The sequence below is a fragment of the Penicillium arizonense genome (assembly GCF_001773325.1).
Source record: "Penicillium arizonense strain CBS 141311 chromosome Unknown PENARI_contig015, whole genome shotgun sequence".
NCBI lineage: Eukaryota > Fungi > Ascomycota > Eurotiomycetes > Eurotiales > Aspergillaceae > Penicillium > Penicillium arizonense.
Genome location: NW_019173292.1, coordinates 80,884 through 104,217, shown reverse-complemented (window position 1 = coordinate 104,217; position 23,334 = coordinate 80,884). Strand labels below are relative to the sequence as shown.

The 23,334-nt window shown below is 49.6% G+C and overlaps 8 protein-coding genes across 8 annotated transcripts; 5 read left to right on the top strand and 3 right to left on the bottom strand.

Annotated features, from left to right (window-relative positions):
- Positions 1-1,520: 1,520 nt before the first annotated feature.
- Positions 1,521-3,064, top strand: PENARI_c015G02700 (CCCH zinc finger protein; the record flags this gene model as incomplete). The annotated part of the gene is made up of 5 exons (XM_022633718.1): positions 1,521-1,566; positions 1,617-2,162; positions 2,214-2,325; positions 2,374-2,423; positions 2,502-3,064. The coding sequence occupies 5 exons, from the start codon at positions 1,521-1,523 to the stop codon at positions 3,062-3,064; spliced, it is 1,317 nt and encodes a 438-aa protein (XP_022486456.1).
- A 3,525-nt stretch (positions 3,065-6,589) lies between these two features.
- On the top strand, positions 6,590-8,495 carry PENARI_c015G02733 (putative bZIP transcription factor; the record flags this gene model as incomplete). The annotated part of the gene is made up of 2 exons (XM_022633721.1): positions 6,590-7,344; positions 7,394-8,495. 2 exons carry the CDS (start codon positions 6,590-6,592, stop codon positions 8,493-8,495), a joined length of 1,857 nt encoding a protein of 618 aa, XP_022486332.1.
- A 1,736-nt stretch (positions 8,496-10,231) lies between these two features.
- Positions 10,232-11,296, top strand: PENARI_c015G01140 (uncharacterized protein; the record flags this gene model as incomplete). Its single annotated transcript, XM_022633680.1, has 1 exon — positions 10,232-11,296. The coding sequence occupies one exon, from the start codon at positions 10,232-10,234 to the stop codon at positions 11,294-11,296; it is 1,065 nt and encodes a 354-aa protein (XP_022486220.1).
- A 771-nt stretch (positions 11,297-12,067) lies between these two features.
- PENARI_c015G06036 (uncharacterized protein) lies at positions 12,068-12,763 on the bottom strand (the record flags this gene model as incomplete). The annotated part of the gene is made up of 3 exons (XM_022633790.1): positions 12,068-12,338; positions 12,468-12,623; positions 12,759-12,763. 3 exons carry the CDS (start codon positions 12,761-12,763, stop codon positions 12,068-12,070), a joined length of 432 nt encoding a protein of 143 aa, XP_022486458.1.
- Positions 12,764-15,634: 2,871 nt separating this feature from the next.
- Positions 15,635-17,292, top strand: PENARI_c015G11779 (uncharacterized protein; the record flags this gene model as incomplete). Its single annotated transcript, XM_022633922.1, has 4 exons — positions 15,635-15,682; positions 15,730-16,580; positions 16,647-17,083; positions 17,285-17,292. The coding sequence occupies 4 exons, from the start codon at positions 15,635-15,637 to the stop codon at positions 17,290-17,292; spliced, it is 1,344 nt and encodes a 447-aa protein (XP_022486480.1).
- Positions 17,293-17,505: 213 nt separating this feature from the next.
- On the bottom strand, positions 17,506-18,937 carry PENARI_c015G04767 (tetratricopeptide repeat protein; the record flags this gene model as incomplete). The annotated part of the gene is made up of 6 exons (XM_022633766.1): positions 17,506-17,536; positions 17,584-17,648; positions 17,705-18,011; positions 18,062-18,146; positions 18,209-18,248; positions 18,329-18,937. 6 exons carry the CDS (start codon positions 18,935-18,937, stop codon positions 17,506-17,508), a joined length of 1,137 nt encoding a protein of 378 aa, XP_022486406.1.
- A 708-nt stretch (positions 18,938-19,645) lies between these two features.
- atp4 (F1F0 ATP synthase subunit 4) lies at positions 19,646-20,550 on the bottom strand (the record flags this gene model as incomplete). The annotated part of the gene is made up of 4 exons (XM_022633879.1): positions 19,646-19,671; positions 19,721-19,943; positions 20,000-20,454; positions 20,520-20,550. The coding sequence occupies 4 exons, from the start codon at positions 20,548-20,550 to the stop codon at positions 19,646-19,648; spliced, it is 735 nt and encodes a 244-aa protein (XP_022486313.1).
- Positions 20,551-20,741: 191 nt separating this feature from the next.
- Positions 20,742-22,482, top strand: noc4 (ribosome biosynthesis protein NOC4; the record flags this gene model as incomplete). Its single annotated transcript, XM_022633796.1, has 3 exons — positions 20,742-21,143; positions 21,192-21,400; positions 21,450-22,482. The coding sequence occupies 3 exons, from the start codon at positions 20,742-20,744 to the stop codon at positions 22,480-22,482; spliced, it is 1,644 nt and encodes a 547-aa protein (XP_022486375.1).
- Between the last annotated feature and the right edge of the window lie 852 nt (positions 22,483-23,334).

The window sequence follows — 23,334 nt, the reverse complement described above, 5'->3', positions numbered from 1 at the left end:
TCGCTCACTATGAGCAGCTACCAGATTGGCTTTGCATTATGCATTATTTTGCTAGGAGTGAGATCTGGAAAGGAGGTCTGATTTTCATCGGCTCCACTACCTCATAAGTTTGCCTGTTGGTGCCTATGATTGATAGTGAGAAGTGCTTTCCAAACTTTAGTAGGATACTTCCCTTCACCTTGTATTCTTGAATGTTACGCCACTAAGCATGGAGTGAGTTTTAAAATAATATATCGATGAAGTGCGTTGGAGGTTCGGTATTGGCAGTATCTAGGCTTTCACAGTTTCCCCAGGCACCTCATAGCTAGGGCCATCAAAGCTATAAAGACCATGGTAGTCTGCTTGGCAGTTACTTGGAAATAGACTCTATTCGATAACAGACTGCCATATTATCCGCATTGCATTTTCCATTGGAATCCAATATCTTGTTATGAAATCGAAACTACCATTTGGTACTCTCAATCTGCCCAATAGCGTCGAGCACGTCAGAGGTACAAATAAGTCATTCTTCAGGTGCGACTTTGCTCGACACTCGGGCTTTTCAGTGCTACTGGATACCACTGCTTGCTCGAAAGTATTGAGTTCAGTGCTCTAGCGTGATATTCGAGGACATGGGCAATCCTCTAGACCGTCCACACACCCTGATCTTCTGTCCAAGTCCAACATACTTGTCACCGCACGCAGTTGATCACACAAGCTGACCAGAGGCATGGAGCACATTGGGATCTCATGTATGTGGGTGATGAAAGGAGGAGGGGAGGAAGGGGGAATTGCCAGAATACCTGGAACGTCGTCTGCAAGAAGCCCTGATTATGAAAAGTCGTGGCTCTCCCAGGTTTCCCTCAGTCCGCCTGAGGGCCTTACACAATACGCAGAGATGTTGCCAACTCTGGACATAGGACCTTTCATTTCTCAAAAGTTGCCTCCCGTGCTCATATTGGCTCCTGCAAAAATTGTGGCTACTCCTTTGAAAGCTCAATACGAGATAGCCCAGGCGGTCCCCCTACGCAGTCTTGTGGCCTTTTATGGGCAAGGTCATGAAATTGATAGCGACAAAACTGATACATGCATTTTTGCTCTCCTGAAAGTCTCAGAGGGACCGAATAAAAATACTATAGGAAGTTCTTATTGCTGTGCATTTCTCCCGTCGAGGTTACGCAGAAGGATGTTTAATGAAAGTGATACGCAAGCGTGGTCAGATACTACCATATTTCTCCTGCCTTTCACTGATGAATAAAGTGCTTTATTAATTGGAACCTTAATATGGGGCCATAAGTCTGAACGAGATGATACGTGAATAAAGGAAGTATAGAAATTGCCATTGTGGCCACAGCCGCCGCCTGTAACCGACACAACCATTATCATGTGACACGATGCGCCACCAGTGCTCTCATGAGAGCGTAACTTTTGAGCTCCTCCCACTTGACGCATACCTTCCACGCCCACAACTATTTCTTAAACTGCGAAATTTCAAGTCATATCTGGCCTTCACTAATTTAACTTAGCTCCAGCAGGTCACCATGACCGAAAATGAAGATCTTCTGGCCAAGATTGGCCAGCTTGCAGGTACAGTCCCCAACATCAGCTTCGCTTCGACATAACCTTACCCTCAGCAGGTCAAATCAATCGCCACAAGAGCCAAGACACCCAGTCAACTAACCACCAGTCTCAATACGTGTCTCGCCATGCTCCTACCCACTCCGGATGGGCTCCATACCCCCGCGGCCGAGGTCGAGGCCGAGGTCGAGGGGCAACGGCGCCTCACCGACACCGCACACTTGTTTTGAACAATGCGGCTGGACCAAACCAAGGAAGCACCTCTTCTCCTGGATCCATGAGTGACAACACCAGTGAAGGGCGTTCGGCACCGACTTCGATTGGTAATGGCTGGGTTGCAAAGCGCGATCGCCACATGCAGTTGATCAACTCTGCTATCTACGACAAGGAAACTCAGGCTAGGTCAAAGGCTATCGAGGAAACACGCAGACTGAAGGAACAGAAACGGACAGAACGGGAACAAGCCAAGGTTCTTCGATACGCGCAGGGCTCCGGCGCTGCTCTAGTGTCCACCCCAGCCAACCCTTCAGCTGGCCATCAGATTCTCGTCAACGAGGTTCCGTTCAAAATCGCTCGGGGCGGAAGCAAGTTAATTCGCATCTCGAGTGCGTGTCCCCATGGGTTTCCTCCGCACAGAACTGGCTTACCCCTCATAGATGATCCCAACACTGCCAATACCACACCCAAGCGCGTCACAGTTGCTGGCGTGGGTTTCGTCCGTAGCAAGAATGGCAACCTCCACCGCGTCGGCGCTGTGGCTTCCAAAAAGTGGGTTTTTCTACAGCAACGCCTTTTCATATACTGACCTTGAACTAGAACAACCCACAAGAAACGCGACGAGCTTTGCAAAAGATTCTCCACGACCGGTATTTTATTTTCCGACGGACCACCTTGCTCCGATTTACCTTCCTTGCAATTTAAAAACTAACACTTCTTTCCTCCAGGTACATGCTACAAAGGCCCAGATTGCCTCTTCACCCACGATCCAGAGAAGGTTGCCATTTGCAAGGACTTCTTACAAACAGGGCAATGCGGCGCAGGTACCAGCTGTGATCTATCCCATGAGCCTTCGCCTCACCGTTCCCCTACCTGTATGCATTTCCTTAGAGGCCGATGCGCCAACCCCGACTGTCGCTACGCACACATCCGGGTGACACCTGGTGCGCCGGTCTGCCGCGCATTCGCAACACTAGGCTTCTGCGACAAGGGCAGCGCATGCGAAGAGAAGCACGTCCACGAGTGCCCTGACTATGCCAACAACGGCGCCTGCAACAAGAAGCGCTGCCAGCTGCCACACGTCGACCGTGCCGGCCAGATCCGCAAGGCTGCAGCTGCAGCTGCTAGTAAGGCTAATTTGGGTGAGGATGACTCTGATCCGTCTAGCGAGGAAGAGGAGTACGATGCAATTGACTCGGATGATGTCGACTCGGATGCTTTCGATGATACTGTCATTGAGGGTGTGGATAGTGGTGAGATGGCCGGACAGCAGGATTTCATCCGCTTCTAGATCTCTTTGTAGTTTGGATTGCTTGCACTTCTGATTCTGCTTAATTCGAACTGGTGATACCCCGGATATGTTCATAGCATTCAAGCAAGAACACGAGCATATGCCATATGGACATGGAATATGGAACATGGAACTTGTGAAAAACATGGAAATATGAGAAAAACAAAGAATGAACTGTCTTAATTGAATCCCTTCCCTAATCCAAAAACTTATTGTAGAGAACTCCCTAGTTGCCTACTGTATGTGATTGCCTATACTTCCCGCCAAGACATGTGACGGTGATTCAACCGCAGGGACCTCGGACCCTGACCTGCTGACACACTGTGTGATTTGAGGCGGTGAAGTATCTCTGCGTGATACTCAAAGCTAAATCATCTAGTGTCGCAGCGAACTCCTGTCTTGGAAACAGACGGATATCACCCCGAGGCCTACAAGGATGGCCCTCGGGTGGTTGTTTCGGCGGTGGGTTGTTAGATACAGCTCAGAAGTAGGGTAGGAGAGAACACATGATTGTATGTATTCGATAAGTTAGAATCTGGACCTGGCGACTTTGATTATATAGTACATTCGAATATATTATGGTTTACTTTGTAAATGCTAGACCGTTTGTTCAAGTTGACAAATCGTACGATAATCATAGATAGATAGGAAGTATCTGGCAGCCTATGCAAGATAGCAAATAGAACAAACCGAGTAGGAAATAGAGCTAGACCTATAATAAAGTTTTAAGGATTAATAGTCCTGTGCCACATTTTGAACGTGGCCCTAGAGTAGATCACATCTTTGGTGTCATTCATCTACGGGTCCAAGGTGTGATAAACCCCTTCTTTGGACGTATCGAGTCAAGCAGATACCAGCGGATGTATGGAGTGTAGCACAGCTTAAATCACTGCGTGGTGTGTCTGCATCATGGCCAGTTGGTTAGCATCAAAGTGTTGAATCGTCTACGGAGGTTTGTATAGATCTTGCCTCAATGGTACTACAGTATTTCTGCCTAGCAATACTGTTTTACGATCAATGATCCTCTGTCGAAGTTTGTATCTATGGCTTGGGACTAGAAGCGTGATTGGTTTGGTGCTTCAAGGGCCAAAGACATCTGGAAAGAGACTGCAAAGGCACGGGAATAGTAAAGATATAGAAAGAGACAACCAAGCAGACAGTGACTCATTCCGAGAAAATCAACTCAACTCTCTTAGTTGTACTATGATGAAGCCCATATTTGGACCAGTCTAAACAAATCCCTCCTCTTCCACTTCCCCAAAGAGGAACATCAAGAAACCCCCCAAATCCCCCAAAATGCCTAAGGTCTCCTGCAAAATGAGTCAATAAAACGGTGAACCAAATGTCTCCAAATATCCCAAACACCCATCCCAAAAAGAAGACCTCAACCAAGGCATCCCCGAAACGAGCCCAGAAAAACAGCAAGTGGAAACCAATAATTACCGAATGATCACCTAGCGCAGCACCCGTCCAATCCAACCCACCAACCAAGCCCACGATATGCCCAATGTACCCAGCGCACAGCCGATCAGGCAGGTACCGGAACCAAAGTGAGGCTTTGAGTTGAGTTTTGGCTCAGGCTTGGCTGAGGAGGTGTGTTTTAGAGTGCTTGGGCACGCACGGTTGTATGCCCTCTGTATGGAAGAGCCTGTTCCAGGATGTGGGCTTCCTACATAATACCTACATGTACATGTACATGTACATAGGCAGTACGGAGTACGGAGTACAGTATGTACATGTATTGGAATTGGAATTGGAATTTGATGTGGAGCCGGTGGGCCTGCCATGGTCTTTTCTAGCGCTGCGAGAGAAGGTCGATCATGGTTTCATTGTGAGTCATGGGTTAAACGGGTGGTTTCATGCTTCACCGTATTGTTGGGAGATGGGATGTTGTCTTGTCTTGCTTCCGGGTAGTCCAGTCTTGGGGCCAGAGGTTTACTCATAACTGGTAGCCGGTAACTGTAACTCGTACCTCGTAGCTACTCATGTACTGGGAACATCCCGATAGACACAGTCTAGAACGAAAATAAAAACGTTATTGACTTGAATACACAGCATCGGGTACCTTGCACCGTGACGGAAGACAGTACGGAGAGACCGAAGGACAGGTTGGATCTCCATTGGACAGAGTCGGCGTTTTCACCGCCAGATCTTATCCAGGCTAGGTTTCCTACCCGCCCAGCTGACAGGCCTATCATTGTCACGGGCTGTTTTGGCACTATGTATAGCTGGCGAACAGACTCAAGGGGCTACCGCCGAGGGGGTTTGTGCTCCGGGGAAATTGTTTACAGGAACAAGGTACGGCGGTTTGGGCGGCAAAGCTGAGGGCAGGTATTGACAAGAAACGGACAAAGGATAGGGAAAAGCGCAAGGGAAAGAAAAAGCAAAACGGTATTATTTGATTGTTGGCTTTGATTAGTTCTATGCCTGATATGATACTGTATCTTCCAGTGGTCGAGTCTGGATTGGGGGTGTTCGTGCTGCCGCCTTCTCTGTCACCGTGCCTACCCTGCCTGTCACCCTGTCTATCCCCAGTAACGAGCAAGAAACGGGAATCCATCCGTCAATTATTGGCGTCTCTCTGCACTCCGCACCTATTTACGTGTGGGCTGCAAACCGGTAGGTGTTGGAAGGGCGGCTGCTTCGGCCATATGGGGGGTGCAGAGATGCATCCGACAAGATCTGGATTCCCCAAGATTACTTCCTTGATCCTTGCCTAAGATCAGAGCTGAGGTCATGAGGGAAAATGATCTTACTCCCTCACTGTCTTTGAAAACCGTGGTCGGCCCAACAGTGGATCAGCGGGCCGAACCCGTACCAGAGATTCAACGAGATGGAGATCCCAAGGGAAAACAAAACGGAAGTATGTACAAGAAATACAAGACGTACAAGGTATCACGATTTGGAATGATTGGTAGTGAGAACATCTACTAATTAAGAGCATCTGACCACCTGAGGTACTTTGAAGTATACCATAACGTCTGGCACAGACCACCCCCACGACAGTAGATAGGCGATAAGGAAATCCCCCACTAGAGAATGAAGGCACATAGATTCAATAGTCATGTATCGAGTGAATGGCTGTAGGTTACTGGGTGAGTCGTACATCTCTAGTAATACTCGCGGCTGAAGAGCAAAAACAGAGATCAAACATCAAATGCAGGTCTGCCCAAGCAGAATGATGCAGCCAATAACGGAGATGGAGCCCCGGGGGCCACACTTCTACTCCCGCGCAGACCGCTGAGTACCGGGTACTTGATCGACACGCTAATCTCAAGCAGGCACTTCGGTATTCGGTACCTGTATGTCAACCGCACGAGGGCGTGCGTCTGCTACATAGCCTGCGTCTTCCCCCCCGGGAACTAGACATCTTCCCCTCTTCCATATTGCCCATCTTGTCCATCTTGTTTATCTTGCCGCCTTAATCTTTCACTTCGCACTTCGCACTTCGCACTTCATCTTTCATCTTTTCTATAAATCCTGCCCCGCCCCACCCCTCTCAACCACACCACACCGCCTCTCATGATGGCACGATATTTCCAATCTGACTTCTATCAACAGTCACCAACACTAGAGGTCACGGAAGAAGACGAGATGAGTGTATTGGACGACAAGATCTTGGAACCTTCATCCGAAGATCTCTCCGATCGCCGCGCCTCGTACGACGCCCCAGATGCCTACTCACATCGGGATTCCGTCTGGTCCAACTACTCGCATACCTCCAACCAGTCCCGATCAAATTCGCATCTCGGTCACTCCATGCTAAACTCAACGGGCGCCTCATTCATGCCCGTCGACGGCCCCCACTCAGCGTCATACCAGTCGTCATGGTCCATGCCGCGCCCCGATTCCGGCTCGTGTACCCCGACCGCAGGTTACGATCAGTATCCCGCTGAAGCAGAGCAGAGTTCGTCTGCTCCATTTGCCGGTGGTGCTGTTGGTCCTGTTAGTGCGATCCCTATGAACCCGATGTCGTACCGGGGGAGTATGTCGTTCGCGCCGGGAAGTGTGGCCATGTCGCCGCAGTCAAGTCAGGGCTGGATGCCGGCGCCAATGGATCTGGCTGATGCGCCGTCTCATTCCACCAAAAGTCCTACATACCGGCACGATTCCCCGTTGACTGTGCGCCGGGATGGCATCCGGAAGAAGAACGCCCGCTTTGAGATCCCGGCTGAGCGAACGTTGAGTAATATCGACTACTTGATCAGTCAGTCCAACAACGAGGACGAGATAAAGGAGCTCAAGCAACAAAAGCGACTGCTGCGGAATCGGCAGGCTGCGTAAGTGACACCCATACATGTAATGGAAACAACTGCTAATATGCGATAGACTGGACTCTCGTCAGCGCAAGAAATTGCACACCGAGAAGCTGGAAGAAGAGAAGAAACACTTCACGGCAACAATCGGCGACCTAGAAGAGGCACTGCAAAGCATGAAAATGCGCGAGGCCGAGCTCCTCCGTGAAAAGAGCGAGTGGATCGTCACCCACCAGCAGATGAACCAATACATTGAAGGCCTGCACATGGAAAAAGATGAAGTCATCCGCGTACACACGCTGGAAACAGCCGAGCTGCGCAAGAAAAACAACATCCTCATGGAAACAGTGGACAAACTCGAGCGAGGCGTCAACGTCAAGCCAGTACCAGAAGCCACCCCTGGCGACTTCACCGGCTTCGAGAATCTCACCATGGACACCCACTGGGATGACTTCGCCATGACAACCGGAGTACCCATGCAACAAGACCACCTCCAGGCCCGCACCCACGCAGTAAACGTAAGCCAGCAGATGCAGCCCAAAGCCCCGGAGAAATCCACCGGCGACCTGCCAATCAGCTGGAACGCATTCTACATGTGTCTCCTGTTCGGCGCATTCATCGCCTCAAACAGCACCTCTATCCCGGGCCGCTCGCTCCCCCAACTCTCAGAAGAGTACCGCGCCGAGTCTGCAAACGTGCTAAAAGCCGTGCTGGCCTCGTCGCCCGGTCAGGACCTGACACATGCCGCACACGCGACAGCCTCAGGCCCAAACCCCGCAACAATTAGTGGCATGGAAATGGGCCAGATGGGGGCCCAACATCAACAGGTCGGACCTTCGGCCTTGGACCAGCTACACGACACATTAGTCATGCCGACAGAGCAGCAAGAGCGCGAACAAGTCTTCGCTCTAAACGCCGACCAGTATAACTCCCTGACGACGTTCGAAGACGATGGCGCTGGCTTTAAACCGCAACAGCCGTCAAGTTTGCAGCAGGCCCTTGCTGCCATGCGTAATTCGGCTGCTCAGCAGAGTCGCTTGCATGCCGTGCCTTCGGATGTTTATTCCAGGTCGCTTATGTGGGATCGTGTGCCTGATAAGGTTATTCGCGATTTCAGACGTATGGTGCAGGACTATGCTACTCCTGTCAAGGAGGAGGGTATCTTCCATGCTTAGCTGATCTGTTTCGGCAATTACTTCGATACGACAGTCTCTATTTCTTTTCCTCTTCTTTTACGTCCTTCTTCTACTCTTTTTTCTTCTTGGGTGTCAGACGTGGCTGTCATCCCCCCCTTTTACTTTTTCTTCTCAAAAATACGAGCTAGCAATGGCTCTTGAAATTCTAGCGTGCAACGATAGATCACGCAACATTTTTGTTCCTTTATTTATTTTTGTATGTTTTTGACACCTTCAATGTGATTTTTTCGGTGGGTTGGGCTCAGGATTACCGGCACAGCGTGATGATTTAGCGATTGATTTCGGAGCGTGTGTTTTTGCTTTCAATGGAGGGAAGGCGGGGGACTTATATTATACGAACGATGAACGACAGGGTGGGAACCTGAATCATGTGTGAACGCGAATGTGTGATGTTTGATGTGTGATGTACAGACAACCTTGGAAGACCACGCGGGAAACTGCGGCATGGGCTACGAGAAACGAAACGAGATATGATATGAGTCCTTGCATCTGGCGATTTGCATTGCGATGATTTATCGATTTGTTTACATTATATTCTTCTTCTTTTTGCTCTGATTTGCTTTTGGGACTGTTACTGTTATGCTGCAGCGTGTCCATTAGGGGAGACAAGGGCTACATGTATGGGCAGGACTTGTCATTTTGGGCTGGATGCTTTACCTTTTCTCTTTCTTCTTTTCTCGGCTTTGGCTTTGGGCAGAGAGACATGGACCTTGGGATCCAGCTCCCAAGGTTCTGTTCTCTCTCTCACCTTTCCTAATTCCCTTTGTTAAACCCACTCATGGCGGCGACGCCCACGAATGTGATGAAGAAACGAACCAGACATGATAATCTTGGCGACACACCACTATCCAATATCTAACATTTAATTTCCACTACGATGAACAAATACCCATTATTATTATCCAACGAATCAGTGGCCGGAATCAGCCGACGCAGCACGTTGTCTTTTCTCCTTTTCCGCGCATGACGGGTATCTCGTTTAGGGATATCAGATCTGGACCACGAAATACCCACATTCCTACGCAACTGTGGGCAGGTAACATCTATCTAGGTTCAGGCTATCGCCCACCTGCCGTTCTCAGTAATATTTCCTGCCACTACAGGCGCTTTTCCAGGGTTGTGATCCACGTGTAATCTTAACGGAAGGACCTTGGTGGTAGGTTGTGGTTATGGACCCAATCACTTGCGACTAGTTGCGGGTCCGCTGGTAAGTCTTACTTCGAGGCTTGGTCGCTTACAAGCTTTGGTCAAGAAAGTATCTGAATCTTGGATTCTCGGGTCCAGGTGTACCTGTCTGGATGCTGGTAAAATGGAGGGTGCGGTTGGTATTTTTCCCGAGTGTGCGTAGCCCTAAGTCTTTGACTGCGGGACCAATCAACAACTTTGGGAAGTTTTCGCAACTCCAATTTAATTCTTATTATAATAGCGATAATTGTAAAATAATATCTCAAACCATGATATACGGACCAACCATTTAATGGGGGCCAAAACGCGCAGGCGAAGACACCATTCTCCAAGGTCCTCAACGGAGAAAGCCGACTGTCAAGAACCCGATATAAAACACCCGACCATTTCCTCCCTGATCCGAAGCACGATTATCGCGCTTTCCCCCTCTGAGGCCCTCTCCCCCAAGCTCCCGCGGAGCTCTTCATCCCATCAAAGTCGCTCTTTCTTCTCCCTCCAAACAAGTGGTTCAAACCACCCACTCCCTAAGAATGGCTTTCGACCCGCACAACGTCGACCTAGACATGGCCGACCCAGCCGAGATCGTTTGCTATCTCAATGCCGAGGGAAACGAATATGATGGCCGCATGGGCGCGCGCGTCTCAGCTATCTTCGTCATTCTAGTCGTCTCCTCAGCAGCAACCTTCTTCCCCGTGCTGGCAAAGCGCGCACCAAGCCTCCGCATCCCACTTTACGTTTACCTTTTTGCGAAATACTTCGGTGCAGGTGTCATCATTGCCACGGCTTTCATCCACCTCCTCGACCCGGCCTATGCTGAAATCGGTGGAAACTCCTGCGTCGGGTTGACGGGTCACTGGGCTGATTACTCCTGGTGTCCTGCTATTGTCCTTACATCCTTGATGGTCGTCTTCTTATTGGACTTTGGCGCTGAGCGCTGGGTCGAAGTGAGGTATGGTATCTGTCGTGAGGACCCAGAGCCGATGATGGCTTCTCCTAGTGGAGTCGAGGTGCAGCATGGGGTCCGACGATCAATTTCGCGCTCGCATTCGCATGATAAGCAGGTGAAGGAGATTGAGTCGCAGTCTCAGGAACTGCTGATCGAGCGGTCGTTTAAGCAGCAGATTGCCGCGTTCCTGATTCTTGAATTCGGAGTCATCTTCCACTCTGTGATCATCGGGTTGAACCTCGGTGTTGCTGGTGATGAGTTCGCAACTCTCTATCCTGTGCTTGTGTTCCATCAGTCATTTGAAGGCCTCGGTATTGGGGCTCGGATGTCCAGTATTCCGTTCAAGAAGGGGAGCTGGTTGCCTTGGTTTTTGTGTACTGCTTATGGACTGACGACGCCTATTGCTATTGCTATTGGTCTGGGACTGCGCACGACTTATAACCCTGGTTCGTTTACTGCGAATGTTGTCTCTGGTGTGTTGGATGCCATCTCGGCTGGTATCTTGTTGTACACTGGTCTTGTTGAGTTGCTGGCGAGGGATTTCTTGTTTGATCCTCACCGCACTCAGGATGACAAGCGTCTGACATTTATGGTGCTGGCCTTGTTGCTTGGTGCTGGTATCATGGCTCTGCTTGGAAAGTGGGCTTGAGCGAGACTGCATATAAAATCGTGTGTTGGTGAGAGTGTACGATGATTGAGGTATGGGGTAAAATAATTATAGTGAGTGTTTTGGCAGATTTATTTAAATAATAAGAGAGAGGGACGATTCGATCCCTGACTTGCACATATTTCCTCTTTGGGACAAAGGGGATGGTATCAACCTAAATTGGGGTTAGAATCTCACCGAATGTCCCTATGGCCTAGCTGTCGGTCCCAGGTGAGAGCACCCCCCTCAACCCTGGATATCCGCGCTGGACCAGTTGGTGTCTAGCCGTCCTCTCTCCCCTTCGGCCGGAGGGGAGAGGTGGACGGGCACCAACGGCTTTGGAAAGCCAACGGCCCTTGAGTGGGGGATAACCAAGGGCCGAAGGGAGTATCAACTTTTTGTGCTTTTAAAAAAAGACTCAGAGGTCTTTTTCTTCTTTGGTTCTTAGTAACTTCTTACATTTGGACCCCTGCCATGGCTTGTCATCTTGAGAAAGCAGGTGACGGAACCCATGTCAACAGTCTTGTATACGCGAAGTGTCTTGTATATGCAAATAGCCTCGCCTTCCAAAGCAGCCCATTACAAACATCCAACCAAATCATAAAGGCCGCTTACCACCTCTTGTGAACTTCTCCAGCATAGACCTCCCATCCATTCGAGCAGCTGAAGAACCAGAATAAGGCGGCGGTATATCATCTAGCAGAGACTCAACCCCAGATTCACCCCCAGACCCAGAGATAAGCGGTTCAGCCTCCGTTCTCGCCCTCCTCGCCCCTATCGGCCTCCAATCATCAAAAGCGCAACAGCAACGGGAACCCCAATCCCAATACCGATCTTCTCACGCGTATACAGGAACCGGCGCGGAAGACTCCGCGAGTCAGTCGGCACAGGCTGTCGACTGAGCAGTCTTGAACCGAGTCTGGATGGGCGATGCCGTGAACCGTAAACGTTGCGCGGTGTGGAAAGTGTTGCATCCACGTATGTCATCGTGGAGATTGCATTGAATGATTTTACGCAGTAATTTTGGCCTTTGCATTCAAAGCCGCTGTGATGTGCTGTTAGTGCTGGTTCTTCCCAATTGGTATGCGAAATTTGGGGAAGAACAGGGAAGCCTCTTACTCTGGACAGCAATATGCAGTCGTCTCCGCCTGTTGCGCGCCTATAGGCAGTGTACAGGTCTTGTAGGAGGCTGGACAGCGTCCTGGACTGAAGTATGCATTGTATTTCCATCCTGTGGGCAACGCTCGCCTCTGTAAAGACCTTCACAACCTGGTAGTAGATATGGGTACCCGTAGTTGGCAACTGTGCCTGGGGGAGCGCACGACGCAGCCTGTGTGAAGACTGTTGTTAGAGGGCCGGCATTCGTGGCTGTTGTATCGAGGCGGTTGTGTATTTGTCGTCTGCAGTGGCAAATGTAAATAGTAGGATGAGAGGAAAGAATAGGCCGCTTGATAACGACGAAGACCACATTGTGGAGATTGTCTCTACGGAGAACGTAGATTTGTTTCGAATCATCTTCGTCTCTCTGCGGTACCTATATACATATTTTCCTCGTATTGTTCCACACCATATCGCGATACCATCTCACACGGCAATCTTCGTCTTCAGCCTCTGATCTTCTCACAAATTGACAGATCAAAACTGCGTCTGACATTTCATCTCCATTTATGCATCCATCCAAGCAAAAGTGTTCAGAATTGGATGCCACACTCTGTGACCGACGACAGCTCATATGGGGATTAAAGGTTATCAAATGCCTACCCAAACCGAGAATCAAATCTGTGTTTACTTTTTTCAGTTAATTTTCAATCAAGAACTATGAATCCTAACGTTTTTTGTTCCATATTTCCATCTTCGAAGTGGGATTTCATGTATCCGATTCACCAGGGCTTGTGCGAGCTCCCTATACCAATGGGATATGATTATTGACATCAAATAAAGGCGGTAATGACGAAAGATGGCGTGGGATGTGGGTTGCTGGCTGAAATTCCCTTTCGGGAAGGGCCCACAATTTACCGAAACAGGAAACAACTTCAACTTTGCTGTATATCGGAGGGGCTCAATGATGTTACAGAATTGATCGTTAGTCTCAAGGTTTTCATTCAAAGACCAATTGACAAAAACTAATTTTCTGTCTTTCTTTCCCTCAACTCATTTCATATCAAAAGCCATGTCGAATGGAGCACAAGCCTTTTCTGACAAGATCAGCCATGGTCAAATCGCCCAGCGAGATCACAATCAACAATCTTCGTCCAGAAAATGTCCCGTGGAACCATCTGGGACTTACGAGGCCTCCAGGAATGAAAAATGGAATCACCCACGGACAAACATAATCAAGACGCTAGCAACATTCTGGAGTTTCGTAGTAATGGGAGCCAATGATTCCGCATACGGAGTAAGTTCCCATTTAAAGGCTAGAGATAGCTCATTTACTAACCAAACGGCATAACATAGCCTCTTCTCCCATATGTACGCACTCCAGCCCTATAGCACCTTCATCCCCCTTCTAACCGACCTCCAGCTCGAAGACTACTACAGCCTCTCGTACATAATCGTCTCACTAGTCTTCCTATCCCCCCTCGTCGGCTACGCAACAGCAGCAATAATAAATGATAGAGCCCATTGCACTCTCGGCCAAAGAGGAGTGGCGTTCCTCTCATCAGCATGCCACCTAATAGCCTACGTCCTGAACTGCGTTCATCCACCATACCCTGTCCTCGTCGTATCATTCATATTCGCTGGTCTTGGAAATGGAATGGCTGATTCGGCATGGAATGCCTGGATTGGGAACCTGGATAATGCGAATCAGTTGCTCGGATTGCTGCATGGCTCTTATGGTATTGGGGCTGTTATCAGTCCGCTTGTTGCTTCGTTGCTTGTTGCTGATGCTGGATTGCCGTGGTTTTATTTTTATTATATCATGGTATGTCCGCCTTTCATTCACTAACTGGATTGAGCATTTGTTGATGGTGTATACTTACTTATCTATCTAGATTGGCGGTGCTGCGATAGAACTTGGGGTTTGTGTTGCATGTTTCTGGGATTCAACAGGTGCTTCATTCCGACTCTCCAAAAAGCAGCATCCAGAGGATGACGTCGAGAAAGGAGGACTACGAAAAATTCTGTTTAAGATGCCCGCTGCGCGAGTTAGTTGGATCTGCTCTATCTTCCTTCTTGGATACGTCGGTATCGAAGTCGCCTTGGGAGGATGGGTTGTGACGTTCATGAAAGAAGTACGACATGCTGCGCCGTTTTCAAGTAGCATGACATCCACCGGATTCTGGCTTGGGATTATCATTGGGCGTATTATCCTTGGATTTGTGACTCCGTTGATTGGTGAGAAGATCGCCATCACTGTGAGTGACCCTATTCTTCTTGTGGTGATTACCTCTCCCATGGGCTCTATCTCATTCGTGAACAGGTTTATATCTCGCTTGAGATCGCATTTTGCCTCATTCTATACCTGGTTCCGAACTTCTTCGCTGGTGCAATCGCAGTATCCCTGCAAGGATTCTTCTTAGGGCCGTTGTTCCCAGCAGTTATAGTTGTTACTACAAAACTCTTGCCAAAGCATCTCCATGTCAGTGCAATTGGATTCTGTGCTGCGTTTGGAGGTGGAGGAGCCGCCGTTCTCCCTTTTATCGTTGGTGTTCTTGCGCAGGCCAGGGGCGTTGAGGTTTTGATGCCTTTCATTTTGGCGCTGTCGGGTGCTATATTGGTAGTTTGGAATGTTCTTCCGAGGATACCTCGAGTCGGAGGTATGGCGCAGAGGGAAGGGGCTTGCTAGGGTTGAGCTCACAAATTGATCACTTCCTTTAAAGGTACTATGTGGGATGACTAGGTATGCTGAGAATGGTGAGCATCTAGTGACAACAAAAAGGCGCACAATATCTGGAGTTGAAAAGAACTGAAATTGGGAGAATCAGCGATTTTAGTTTGTATTTATTGCCCGTAACGTTAGATACTTGAGGTGAAACATGTGGCGCCTCCCACGTGGTGGCTGCACGGCTAATCCTCGGCAACCCCTGGCATTCAAGAATGCATGTACATTTACCTCCCGTCTCACAAATCAAGCCTTTTATTATACAGTCAATATGGGACTGTAAGATGACTAACTACGGGACATCCCCAGCCGAAACCTCCCCACATCTCCACAAACTCAAATCCCCGCAAGAGATCTTCCCCTGACCACCTCTCGCTGTGGAATGCCTCACTGCGAAGGGGACGGAATGGATTGGTGAAATGCGTCAGCTGGCTGTATAAAGAGAGTCCAATAGCTCCAATCCCAAGTGCAGAAGTGCTCCCGGTATCAAGTAACCCTTGATTGCAGAGACAGCCATCATGAAGGCAAAACCACCCAACACAGCGCCTAGCAATAGCCTAGCCTCAGTATGAATCACCTCCCAATGCTCTCACCAACAAACTAACAACACCAGGTCCTCCCCCCAGACTCAAAACCATGGTGGAAAACAACCCACCTACTATCGCTAAACACCTACATAGCCAGCCTAATCCTATTCTCAGGAACCCTAGGCTACGACATCTCACTAATGAATAGCCTCCAATCCCTTCCCCAATGGCAAAGCTTCATGTCCCACCCAACAGGAATCTGGCTAGGTTTCATAAACGCCTTGCAAAACATCGGCAGCATCCTCTTCCTCCCAGTTCAAGCCTGGTCCGCCAACCGCTTCGGCCGCAAGCCAACAATCCTAGCAGGATACATCTTCCTCGCGCTAGGTGTGGGCATCCAAGCCGGCGCGATGAATCCCAATATGTTCATCTATTCCAGACTCCTGGTTGGTATTGCCGGTGCTTGGTTCCAGAGTGGTGTCATTCTCGTTACGGAGATTGCATATCCGACGCATCGTTCGCTGGTCACCGCTATCTATATGTGTCAGTATTACATGGGTTCTTCATTATCTGCGTGGATCTCGTTCGGGACGAGGAATGTGGCGGGGAATTGGGCGTGGCGTTTGCCGGTTTTGATGCAGATTGCGCTGCCGTTGTTGGCATTGCCGGGGACGTCGTTTGTGGCTGAGTCGCCGCGTTGGTTAATTAAGCAGGGTCGGGTTGATGAGGCTAGGGATGTTCTGGTGAGATTTCATGCTGGCGGGGATGAGGCTTCGGAGTTGGTTGCTTTTGAGGTTGAGGAGATTAGCCAGGGTTTGCTTTTGGAAGAGCAAGCTCAGGCTGAGTCGCGCTGGATTGATTGTGTTACCACGCCTGGGAATCGGTATAGGTTCTTTTTGAGTGTTTCGCTTGGGATCTTTGCGCAGTGGAATGGCGGGTTAGTATTGACTTGGGTGATTGTGTGTGTGGGTTCTTTGTTACTGACTACGTGCTCTTCTTGCAGTGGAGTGGTCTCATATTACCTGACCCTCATCCTCAACACAATTGGTATAACCTCGACAACAGACCAAACTCTCATAAACGGGTTCCTCCAACTCTGGAACTTGATAATGAGTATAATCGGTGCATGCCTAGTTGATCGCGCAGGCCGACGCGCACTTTTCATCACGTCAACGGTGATAATGCTTGTCAGCTACATCTTCATCACCGCACTCTCGGGCAGCTTCACCACAACCAAAACTAGTGCTGTTGGAACAGCCGTCATCCCATTCCTCTTCATCTACTACGCCGGCTACGATATAGCCTTCACGCCACTGCTCTTGGCCTATCCAGCTGAGATCTGGACGTTCTCAATGCGTGCCAAGGGTGTTGCTCTCTCGATGGGATCGAATTATTTGGCGTTGGCTTTTAATCAGCTTATCAACCCAATTGCTTTTGAGAGTATTTCTTGGAAGTATTATTTTGTGTTTTTGGGTGTTTTACTCTTTATTCTGGTTGTTGTCTGGAGGACTTATCCTGAGACAAGGGGAAGGTCACTTGAGGAGATTGCAGTTATTTTTGATGGGGAAAATGCGCGTGTGGTTGTATCTGATGTTAAAGTTGTGGAGGAGAAACAGGTAGGGAGGATTGAACATAGAGAAGACGTATGAGAGAGGTCTATATATCATAGAAGATCTGGATCGTTGCGTTATAGACATTGAAATCGATCTGCAGATATAATTAGAAAGTCATCCACACCTTATATTTGGTATAGCACGTAGTATAAGCACAATATATGTATGGAGATAAATCACAGAAAAGCTTTTTCGTAAACCGGAGGCGCTGATGCTCATAACAGAACAAAATTAGGACACCCAAATCCGTCATTTAGGACTATATTTGTCCTTCCAAATCCTATGAATGCATTAGTCAGGAACTCCTATCATGGTCATCAAACATACCAAGAATTGCCAACAGTAGGGCCGGCAATCTCCTCGGCAAGCCTAAGATACTTGGCTGCTTTGAACTATGAACCAACATATCAGCATGCATAATAGAACTATACATTGGTCAACAACATACCTTGTCCTTCTTCCCGCCAAATCCTTCTAAGTAACACCAGGCTACTTCATTCATAGCATCGGCGTCACCCAAATTCGCTGCAGTCTCATAGTACTGCCTAGCAGCTGCAGGGTCCTTTTCCAGACCCCACCCATTGCGGAAGCAATTGGCAAGCTCGAACATAGCTAGTACGAGCTCGCCTTTTGCGGATCCGCCCTTTTTCACACCAGCACGCAGGGCCTCTGCTTCTACTGCGGCTGAGTTGGATGCAGCCGCGGAGAGATATTTTACTGCACGCGGTGGATCTTGGGGACAGCCCCATCCATGTCTAATAAGAATCAGCATATGCATTTAAATGCCAATTAAAGATGCCCTTACCGTAGTGCAAGACCATAAAGAACTTGACTCAGTGGGTTATTTGCATCTGCAAGCTGTCCAAACATCTGTGTTGATCGTTCAAGATCTATAAACCATGGTTAGTATCGACGAACATATACCTCCAACCATGACAAGTTTAAAACTCACTTCCAGATTCATGCAGCCGGATCGCCTCCTGAATATTAACCTATAGGCAGCATCAGTCCCACATTCCATCCAACCCCGAATGTATAAACAAAACATCCCCATTACCCATCCACAACTTACATCTTCACTCGGCCCAACCGAAATCCTACTCTGAGTCGAACCCCTCAACCTAGCTCCCGTCTTCTCAATCCCCAAACCCAACCCTAACGAATCCTCCTCCCCATCCTCATTCCAACTCCCACTCCCCGCCAACTCAGATCCAGACGTCCCAAAATGCGGATTCCGCTGAACAAGCACAGTAGCCCTCTTCTCCCACTGCGCCTCCCGCTCCTGTTTACTCGCGCCACCATCATCCAGAATCTGCGGTAGATCCGCTGGGATATTAGCAGACGAGTCGCGCGAGTTACTGCGACTGCGGTGGTCGAGGTGGAGCAGGTTTGAGAGGCGGCGTTCGCGGCGCGGTGGGGATGGCGAGGAGACGGAGTTGTTTCGTGATCGCGTGAAGAGTTGGAAGCTTCGTCGTGGGGAGGGGGAGAGGGTGTTGGTGTCGGGTTCTTGGAGGGTTGGGGTTGTTGGGTCTGCTGGGGGAGTTAGGATTTCTTGGGTGTGTGTGTCTGTGCGGATGAGTGTGAATTCGGGAGGTCGGGGAGCTGTTGGTTGGTCATTTTTGGGTTCTGGTTCTTTGCTGAGTTCGTTGCGTTTGTGGAGGATGTTGCGGAGGGAGGGCATGGTTGCGCATGGGCTAGCTGATGCGGGGGTGGATCTCGGTGGTGACAGCTGGATTAATGAGAAAGGGATGGAAATAAGGTAAGTCGGAGTAAATGTTGATGTAGATGTAGATGTGAAGATCTAAAATAGAAACAATCAACTCCATACAAATGCAGTGGCTGTGTCCGGCGGCTGCGGATGTGTACCATGGGTCTCATGGGTCTTGGCTAGCGGCTACATGCGCGCACAAATGCGACACAGATGGCTGCTACATGTATGTTTGAAGTTGACCGCAGAATTAATGGAGATTATGGAGGATAGATCTAGATGTAGATATAGATCGTTATCAGTCTCCACGGGTGGCTGCTGCATTAGTCCGTGCAGGTCATAGTGCCAGCTGTTCCACCCAGATACATAGTAGACAGAGTAATGCTTATATTTACGTGTCAGGGACTCCAGAACTGGTTCTTTTGTCAGTAATAAGGGTCTAGCTACGGTGGCTCAATTCCCTGATCCCTGGTGGGTGGTCTACGGAATTTGTCGCCGAGCTTCATGTGAGAACATCAGGCTAAGGGGATTGCAGCCTCGGTCCTCAACACAATCTTCGCCTCCCGTCGCATGCATATAGAATAATAATTCAAATGGTATTGCAAGGTCTAACTCGGCAGATGCAAATAGCCCTTATAGTTTTGTACACAATGCCGAATGCAGTGAGCAGCTGATACCCATTTACTGGGCCTTGGACGCCATGATGCCTGCGCAAAGTTAGTATGATTCACATGCAGAGTTGTGTTGATAACTTACGCTCAACATCAGCAACGCTCTGCTGGAGGATCTGCTGCAGAACCTTGGGGTTCTCGAGCTCCTTCTGGATCTTGGCAATGACGGACTCGGCAAGCTCGCGCTGCTGGCGCTGCTTAACCTGGCTCTCGTAGCGAACCCAGGAGTCGAGGACGGTCTTGGCCTCGGCAGCGAGGGCAGTGCGTTGCTGGAGCTCGTAGGCCTGGGACTCGAGCTGGGCGGTTTCCTGAAAGGACCTGTCAACAACCAACTCACATACACAGAACGAACCAAAAGTCCCACCTTGGAAACAGCGAAGAGCTGCTTGGTAACCTCAACAACGCCGGACATCTGGGAGACGTTGTCGATGCGCTGCTGGACAGCGTTGGTGTGATCGGCACGGGCAGCGTTCAGGATGTCCTTGTGCTTCTGGACCTGACCCTCGGCCCACTGGCGGTAAGCAGGGCCACCATACTTGCCGACAGCGGTGAAGACGGAAAGCAGACAGAAGGCGGCGACGGTCTCCTCGTTCATGACGTACAGCTCGTTGCTGATGGCGGCGATGGACAGACCGGCGGCGGCAGACAGGGTGGCGGTCTTGGTGACCAGGGAGTTGCCGGGGACGGCATTCAGGATCGACTGGGCCTTTTTCGCGGGATCCTCGGCGGGCACGTTAGAGGCCGAGCGAGAGGAGGTCAGGTTGGCAGTGACGGCAGGGACACCACGGGCGGGAATAGCCGGCCGAAGACGGGATGCGCCTAGGGGAAGTTAGCAACTGAAGGCATCGAGTCGATCAGACGGTCGTGGATCGTAAGGGGCATACCAATGGCGCTCTTAGCGAGACGTGCAGCCATTGTTGCAGATGGAAAGATATTGATTCAATGGGGTGGGTGAACGGAACTGAGGAGACTTGAGGTTCGGAATGGCTAGGAGGTGAAGACGCTAGCCGCTTTGGGCATTGGTGCCGTGCCACGGAAAAACCCGCATCCCGAATCTGCCCAGAAAAAAAGTTGCGACGATCACCACTTGTTGTATAACGAACACCATGCCTGCCCCGACGGATTCGAGCTCTAAGAAGCGCAAGAGTGGCAAGAATGCCAGCGCCCCATCCTCCAAGCGTCGCGCTGTCGCCGAGGACGATTTCGCCGAGCGACTCTCGACTATTCAAGAGCTAGAGAATCAGATTGCGGAGTCGCGGAAGCATTACAACAATATTGCAATTCTGATTTCTATGCTCAATGTCGAGAAATCTGCCGAGAAGCCCGATCTGGCCGTGGCAGTCTCCCTCTGTCGTGTGTTCAGCCGCTTGATTGCTGGAGGAAATCTCACGGAATCAACTCGCGCCGCTGAGAACGAGAAGATCATTGTGGCATGGCTGAAGGAGCGCTGCATGGAGTATCAGAATGCTCTTCTGGCAATTATGCGCGAGGCTGATGGCACTTCTCAGGTGTGTATACTAACGGGTTGCTCAATTGCTTTTACTGATAATCTCTAGATCACTGCCCTGACGCTGAGTATGCGCCTGATCAAGGAACGTATTGCTCACATCCCCGGTGCTGAGAGCACAATTTGGTCGACCGGATTCAAGGACATTTTCCAGGCCGTTGTCGAGGCCCGCGGTGGCCAGGATCTGCAGACTGAATTTGTGAACAAATTCATGAAGGAGTATGACGAAGTCAGATATTACACATTCACCCAGATGGCGTATGTACCTCTTCGTCTTTTGGCTGGTTCTCTTACTGACTCGTTACAGAGAATATGCCGCAACGAAGCGAACTTCGGCCATCCTCGAAATCCTCATCACGATGCTTGAAACCTGCGACGAAGTGCCCGGAGCAGAGCACAAATTCGAAAACTTCTACGCAAACCGGGATATCAAAAACAAGCGGTTGTCTTCGGTGAACTCTCACAAGAAGCAAGCCCAAGAGGCTTGGTTGGCTATTCTCCGAAACAACCTCTCGCAGGCACAGCGAAAGGGTCTTTTGCGCATGATGGTCCACAACATTGAGCCCTGGTTCACCCGGCCAGAACTCTTGATGGACTTCTTGACGGACTCTTTCAATGTCGGCGGCGCCACATCTCTCCTCGCTCTGTCCGGCCTCTTCTACCTTATCCAGGAAAAGAACCTGGACTACCCTCAGTTCTACGCAAAGCTCTACTCTCTCCTGGATGCCGAGCTCCTGCACTCCAAGCACCGGTCACGCTTCTTCCGTCTGCTCAACACCTTCTTGTCCTCATCCCATCTTCCCGCCACCCTGGTTGCAAGCTTCATGAAGCGTCTCTCCCGGCTGGCACTCAATGCCCCTCCTTCGGCCATCGTGGTCATTGTTCCATTCATGTACAACTTCTTCAAGAGCCACCCGACCACGTCTTTCCTCTTGCACCGGTCAATCCGTGACAAGGATCTTCTCGCGGAAGTGGAAAAAGAAGGCATGGACGACCCCTTTGATGCCACAGAGGCCGACCCCACCATGACCAACGCGATTGAGAGCAGTTTGTGGGAGATCGAGACTCTCCAGTCTCACTACCACCCCAACGTGGCTGCCATTGCCCGTATCATCTCGGAACAATTTACAAAGCAGGCCTACAGCCTGGAGGACTTCCTCGACCACACATACCAGGGCATGGTGACAGCAGAGCTAGGGTTGGAGGAAAGGAATATCCGCAAGATTCCTGTTGTCGAGTACCAGATCCCCAAGCGTATCTTCACAGATCGTCTATTAGAAGAGGATGGCGGGGTGGACTCTGGTGCTGGGTGTCTTATGCGTAGCATGTGGGATTTCTAAGTGTTCAAAAATTATCAGCGTATACCAATTCTATTCTATGCATTTTGGCAAAGTTCCCCAAGGGAGTAGATGTTGCGGGGTATAAGTATCGCTGCATTAGAGGGAATGATCATCTCAACAAACAAACCCCTTGCTTCCATTCAAGCGTGCAGAATCGAGTACAAACTCTGAATGTCCGGCTGAAGCCACCGAGTCATGGCAGCTCCGGCTGACAGGTTAGTGGATTAGTTAGTGTATTATTTGGCTTCCAGTTCGATACAAGGACAGATTCAGGTCTATGGACACTTCTACTTTATTTTGAAGAATAGCATGTTATGCTCTGACGCGATATATAACTGCCCAGGAAGGATCATATTGTGTGGATCATGTAGGCGAAACACACTGGGAGTATTAGCAGAGCTTTACTATTACTTTTGAACATATTCAAATCCTACCTATCCATTTCAGCTCACGTTGCTTGAAGGTGGTAGGTCGGAGTGAGTATTGAATGTTCTATGAATGGCGATCAAGCTACCTCAACCTCCCGACACCCACGTTTTACCATCAAATACACCCCTTGGTATGGGCTTTCTGTACAATCAAGGATTGAGAAATGCTTTATGGACCGAAAGATCGATATTGCAGTATATCCTGCCCTACGGACTAGTACCAAACAAACAACTGGGGAAGGGATGACATTCCAGCATGTCCACCAAGTCATGTTATTGGGCCTCGAGACTTTGATCTCTCCATTGGCGACTTATGGGCTTGATGGTTGAATATCTGGTCATTGGCTTCAACAATTGGAAAATGAAGGATGCCATTCTACAGCCACCCGGCGTGGTATACATACAAGGCGCTGAGTGACAGTCT